Genomic DNA, 6,490 nt, shown 5'->3' with positions numbered 1-6,490 from the left:
TTTTTCGTGAGACCCGTAAGACCAATTATCAACTCTTGGATTAGATCTATAATCTGACAATCTAAACATTCATAAACGCCACGAGATTTCTCAATAATCACAAAATTGCCACCGTGCAATTTAGACCGTTAGATCATTAACTTATAAAGTTGATCAATGAACATAAATTGGTCTTACGGATCTTACGAAAAATCTTTGGTCTCACATGAACCCAACCCTATATATATATATATATATATATATATATAGGTAGAGGTTCAAACAATAACATTTTTATTTTATGAGAACGTGAGTACTTCCTTATCACATGTGATAATACGCGTGAGGAGACTCTGTGATGTACGGACGACGTGTTCTACGACTTAGGTCACACCAAAGGTTGTCTACGTCTATGATTTAGCATCACATGTGATAGTCTTGATGGATTGTAGTATCGTATCAACAAGAATCTTATCACATGTGATAATACTTGTGAAGGTACTTAGTAGTGTAAGGACGACTTGGCCCGCAACCAAGATCGCATCGAAAATCGTCTGCGTCTCTGATTTAGTATCACATGTGCATCATATGTGATGGAATAATAGTATCACATGTGATTGTTTATAGTAAAAAAAAATGTTTTCTCGTTCTCGTAAAATGAAAGTGTTCTCCTTTTCCATACATATATATATATATATATACATATATATATACATACATATATATATATATATATATATATATCAAATGTTGTTTAAATTAATTTATGATATTGTCAACCAAATGCATTATATATTACGAACAAAATATGACGTATGTGCATGCGTACTATACATCATGTGAAGAAGCTTCTTCCACCCTCTCCTTTGTTCTCCTACTTTTTTTTTATTGTCCTAAAATTGAAAACTTTATTTTATTTATGAAAACTTTATTTTATTTATGAAAATTATGACAACCTTCTATAAGATGTGATAATATTTACTTTTAAGTAAATTACAAAAATCGTCCCTGAAGTTATATGATAGTTATGGGTTGAGACTTAGGGGCCATTTGGTTCGTTTTCTGTTAAAACTTGTATGGATATAATTGTCTGTATTGATATAGTTGTCTGTATATTAACAGATAAGTTATTGTTCGGTTGTTGTGTTGAATAAAACAGTCATTTTACCTAGAGGTGAGCAGCGGAACCGGGTATCCACTTGCGGAACCGGAACTGCCTTGGAACCGCCGGTTTCGGAACCGGAATTGATACGAGTGTTTCCAGTTCCGGTTCCTAAAATACGAAACCGATTGAGAACGGTTCCGGTTCTCAATTTTTCGGAACCGTTACCCGTCGGAACCGGTTCCGGGACCGGGTACCTAGAACTGGCGAGTACCCGGTATTTTTCACTTAAAAAATAATTAATTTCCTTTTAATACTAAATTTAAATTAGGTCAATAACTTAGAACTCTAGATTAGATTTTTGGTCCCGCCTCTACGCCTCATACTCTCGGGCCTGTGGCCTCTCACCTTGAGAATTTGAAACGAGATTCATAATCATCGCAGTCACGAGATAAAATGATTCGTATTTTTCAAATTGTGTTTTAATTGGATACGTAGTATATAATCATTAAACTTTGAACATTTACAATTATAGTATATAATCGTTAAACTTTCAACATTTCTTATTAGTCTATTATGATTTATTATCGTTAAACAATATTTGTAACCATTATTCCGTATAATTTGTATTTTTGTTTATTTATTTACTGTTTTGGCAATGTTTTATTTTTTATTTCTAAATAACAAAATTTTAATATTTTAGGAAGCGGGTACCCGGAACCGGAACCAGTTCCCGACGGTTTCGGTTCCAAAAATTCAAGAACCGCTCTAACCGGTTCCGGTTCCAGTTCCAATATCTCAAAAACCACCGGTTCCAGTTTTAGAACCTACAAATAAAGTGGGTACCCGCCTATGCTCACCTCTAATTTTACCCCCAGTCTTTATTTTTGTCTGAATAAAACGACAGTTTGATGAAAATGTTGAACAAATGACTTATAGTAAAAAAAAATATCAATTTAAAAGTTTTTTAAATAAAAACAACTTGATTAACATAATTATGATTAAATGTTATAATCAAAACAACATTAATAAGTCCTTATAATAAAAACTCAAGTCAACTTTTTGTCTGTTTTCATAAGTCAATTTCCAATATAGCACATGGATTTGTAGTAGTAGATTTGCAATATAGTAAATGGAATTGCAAGCAAATGATCTTTAAATCAGATTTGAAAATGTACGAGGGGTGGTCGGAGGTGGAGGGATTTGGGACTTGTTACAGGAAATGGATCGTTGAATAAGGCGAAGTTGACGATGAAGGGTGCAATTTTGGGGGGGAAATAGGGAAAGGGTAGATTTGGAATAAATAGTTGAATAAGTGGTTGAGTCCATAGGACTCCATTTTTTTGGCTGACCGAATAAGCCAGAAGCGAACAACAATATATGGCTGACCGAATAAACCATACATACTTAACAACTCATTAAGCCATTACCGAACAGTCACTTAGTTACTATGGTTTCTGTTTTTTAAGTAATATATAGCTGCCTCTAACGCCGTTAGATGTATGTCTATTAAAGCTTGAACATGCCCCTCATGCGAGGGGCATTTTTGTACTTTAAGCTAGTTTTTTTTTTGAAGGTATAAGTTGGTAAAACATGCGAGGGGCATTTTTGTACTTAAGGCTAGTTTTTTTTTAAGGTATAAGTTGGTAAAACAACCCCCACCACTTATAATAGTGATTGATTAAGGATGTGCAGAACCCGAATTATCTGAAATTCGAATCCAAACCTGAACCGAGAATAAGGTATTTATGTAAAAAGAATATCTCGAAATTCGAAAATCCAAAAATTATATAAATATACTTATTTATCTAATTATCTTTTGAAAATTCTAAAAATCTTAGCCGGTCGTGTTTTTTTCTAATTTCTAAACATACTATCGATTTATCAATTTTCGAAATCGATTGAATTTATTGTCAAATTTAATGGATGAAAACCAATAGTCATGGAAATCATCAGTGTTCAATTCAGCTTTTAATGTTGGCTTGATGACAAATTTCCACAGGGTTTATGAGTTATATGAATCTGGGAGTCCCATTTTTATGGTAAACCTTGCCTACCCATCTCTGGTTTAATAGAAACTTTATATGGATTTGCGGGTAAGGGTGTAAACGAGTCGAGCTTTTAACGAGCTATTCAAGCTTGAGCTCAAGCTTAATAATTATCGAGCTCGAACACAAAATAAAGCTCGCTTAACTTAACAGTCAAGTTCCATAACAATAATGTTCGACTTAATTCGTTCGAAAACTCGATTAAGCTTTACGAGTTTAGTCAAGCCAGACCATTCGAACATACATTTTTTTGAGCCATAACATTTTTATATGTTTACAAATTATATAATCCGAGTATAAAAATTATCGAGCTTGAGTAAATAAACGAGTTAATTGATCTCGAATTCGAGCTCAAAAACAAGCATCGAGTTCAAGCTCAAACAGTGAAAAAATATTCAAGCTCGAGCCTGATACTACTTTTTGAAGCCGAGCTCGAATAACTTACTATCCGACTTGACTCGATTGCATCCCTATTTGTGACAATAAAATTCAACTTTATCTTTACATACTGGGTAAGATTTTAGTCTACCAAAACGACATTGTATATAACAACTTACCTGGTAAGCACTAACCGTGGTAATAATCGTCGCCATCACTTACCGGGTAAGACTCTCGGTCCTTGCCTTTGCTCTTACCAGGTAAGATTCTTGGTTCTTGCCATATTCATCCGGTAAAGAATATGACTTGGTAAGCGCTTACCCGAGTAAGCATTTAGTAAACGGCCCCTTATTTTGCTAAATGCCCATCGTGTGGTTTGGTTGGGTTGATCGGGTTGAAACTTTGGTAGATCATCTTACAATCTTGCAAAGTGTATGTTTAAATGAAGGAAAATCAAAATGATAACATACAAAAAAGACTATCAATCAGATGATGTATTGGAAATCTTATTTTTTCCGTGGAGGTTCAGATGTGATGACTCCAGACCATTTATAGTCGCTCGGGAATTAGTTAATGCACGTAAGCTGACTAGAAAACCCACGTTTACCCAAACAAAATAACAAAGAGAATCCTTCCATACCACAAAATTAACACACCAAATTCTCAACAAAAAAAAACTACTACACATTACAAAACAACATCAGCATACAAAGACAAGTTGCTTTTTGCAAACAACGTTACTACTTACTACAACAAGCACAAGCGGCTGCTCGTTACAACATCGATAAACGAACGACACGAAGGTTTGAACTTCGATAAGCACAAAAGACGGCTAATAACACGACAAGAAACCGTTACGCCTTACCAAACCTTTTCCTAAAAGACGCAAGAAGGTTTTGCCTTGGAGGTAATATTTCCTTAAYGACTTGGCAGTTTACGAAGTTATCAGCCCATTCGGTTAAYTTTGGAAACTTATCTTTCGTGACCAATTTGATTTCAGTTACTTCTTCGATTACTCCAAGCCAATACGCTATGAAATCAGCGGTGATATCAACGAGGTTAATGTTGTCACCTCCGAAGAACTTGTTACCTTTGACAGAAAGTTCATTTTCTAGTATCTGAAGTTGCTCACAAGCTTCTGCCATGGCTTGCTCACCTTCATTGCTGCTATAAACCTTGAATAGTGCAGGCATACACTGAACATAACATATGATGAAAATCAATTCTGGTTCTATGTCAAATAAATTATTTCCAGCCCAGAGATGAGTTAGGGGCCGTTCACTAAACACTTGCTTGGTAAGTATAAATTTCCTCATCGGATGAACATGAGAAGGGTCAAGAATCTTACCGGGTAAGAGCGATGAGAATGATGGAGAGTCTTACCCTGTAAGTGAGGATGACGACTCTTACCCAAGTAAACGCCTACCCACTAAATTGTTGCATTCGATATGTTTTAATATACTAAAATCTTACTCATCAAAATAAATCATAGTGTTGACTCCAATCGGTAAGCGCTTACTGAATAAGCAATTGGGTAACCGAACTCTTAGCCAGCATGTTGTCATATATTGCTAAATTAATTAGCTCATAAAGGAAAATCAATTCTGCCAAACTAAATGTATGTTTATAATATATGGTTATATGCACCTTTTAATTCCTAAGACTTAAATGATATTGTTAGAATGRGAKTTAAYGTGAGAAAYGTAACAAGGGATCTAGATCCTTGATCARCTTTAATTTCAAATCCACCCATGAATYACGTTTGATACATAGTRCATCTCAGTGTATCTCATCCTAATGTGTATCCAAWGATGGAGATWTCTTCTTATGTTTYTCATCGGAACTCAACTCTATTGTGAAAACTATTATCGTAAGGAATTGTTTCACAATGTGTTTGATTTTCAATGTGAGACTTTTAGTTGTACTTTTGTTTCACAAATSTTCACATTGTGAAMCAAATATATGCTAATCAATACATTAAATCCAAGCCGATTAAGCCATAGATGAAAAATAGTCATGTGAAATATCACATGATGCACTTGTTCTCAARATTATYATAATTTTATGAGTTCTCACTCGTATATGCGTTTGCATAACCATAAAAACCAGCAACGTTAACAAGGAATTAAGAGAGAAAACGAAATCATTACCTTATCATCAATGAATTTCGCCCAAAATCGAGCAACAGCCTTCTCATAAGGATCCTGTGGCAAAATCGGAATTCCTTTCCAGACATCATCGATGTACTCAATGATCACAAGAGATTCCGAGATCGGCTTTCCGTTGTGCAGCAGCACCGGTACCTTCTTATGAACAGGATTGTACTTGAGAAGGTCGGCACTCTTGTTGCTCAGATCTTCTTCYAAGTTATCGTACTTGATTCCCTTGAGATTCAAAGCAATTTTGACTCTGCAAACGTATGAACCTTCTGCATAACCATACAACTTCACTTCATCCGCCATATTTTCCGTAGCAACACCTACTTTTCCGGCTGAATTTTGGGATATGGTGGTGTTCTTTTATATCAACATAGCGATGAAAGTTTGTTGAGTGTTTATCTAATTCATAAAGAAAGAAACGAACCGGTTGAGTGTAACTCCAAAGGTTAAAAGTATAAGGAGGTCTTAGATTAATATCCAAGGAGGAATAAAAAAAATTGTGGTTATAGAGGTTCAAATGTGGTGACTATGGGTTATACGCAAACAAGTGGTCGTTTTGAGATTAGTAAGCTCACATAGCAGATTGGATATCCAGGTTGATTAAAAAAATTCCGACTGAATTTTAAGAGTTTGCATTAATAATCTATACTATCTTATAATGCATTTGGCTAAAACTCTTAAACTCTTAAACTCTTAAACTCTTAAAAACAACCTCTATTGCTTTAGGTACAACCTACTAAAACATACTTACCTAAACCCCCTCCATCCGTATCCCTAAACCCAATCCCTATCCCTAAACCCCCGCCATCCCCGATCTGCTTAAT

General features: G+C 34.9%; 2 protein-coding genes across 2 annotated transcripts in view; both read right to left on the bottom strand.

Annotated features, from left to right (window-relative positions):
- Positions 1-3,722, bottom strand: part of LOC112505061 (probable glutathione S-transferase) — a 6,559-nt gene extending 2,837 nt beyond the window's left edge. The window contains exon 1 of the mRNA XM_025109017.1: positions 3,687-3,722. Coding sequence (XP_024964785.1) covers positions 3,687-3,722 — 36 coding nt within the window. The remainder of the gene's footprint in view (positions 1-3,686) is intronic.
- Positions 3,723-4,157: 435 nt separating this feature from the next.
- Positions 4,158-6,053, bottom strand: LOC112505060 (probable glutathione S-transferase). Its single transcript, XM_025109015.1, has 2 exons — positions 5,658-6,053; positions 4,158-4,703 (listed from the first exon to the last, which is right to left on the bottom strand). Exons 1-2 carry the CDS (start codon positions 5,967-5,969, stop codon positions 4,362-4,364), a joined length of 654 nt encoding a protein of 217 aa, XP_024964783.1. The 5' UTR covers positions 5,970-6,053; the 3' UTR covers positions 4,158-4,361.
- Between the last annotated feature and the right edge of the window lie 437 nt (positions 6,054-6,490).

The sequence above is a fragment of the Cynara cardunculus genome, unplaced genomic scaffold (assembly GCF_001531365.2).
Source record: "Cynara cardunculus var. scolymus isolate 2C unplaced genomic scaffold, CcrdV1 Un_Scaffold_8168, whole genome shotgun sequence".
NCBI classification, from domain to species: domain Eukaryota; kingdom Viridiplantae; phylum Streptophyta; class Magnoliopsida; order Asterales; family Asteraceae; genus Cynara; species Cynara cardunculus.
This window is presented reverse-complemented; position numbering and strand designations above follow the sequence as displayed.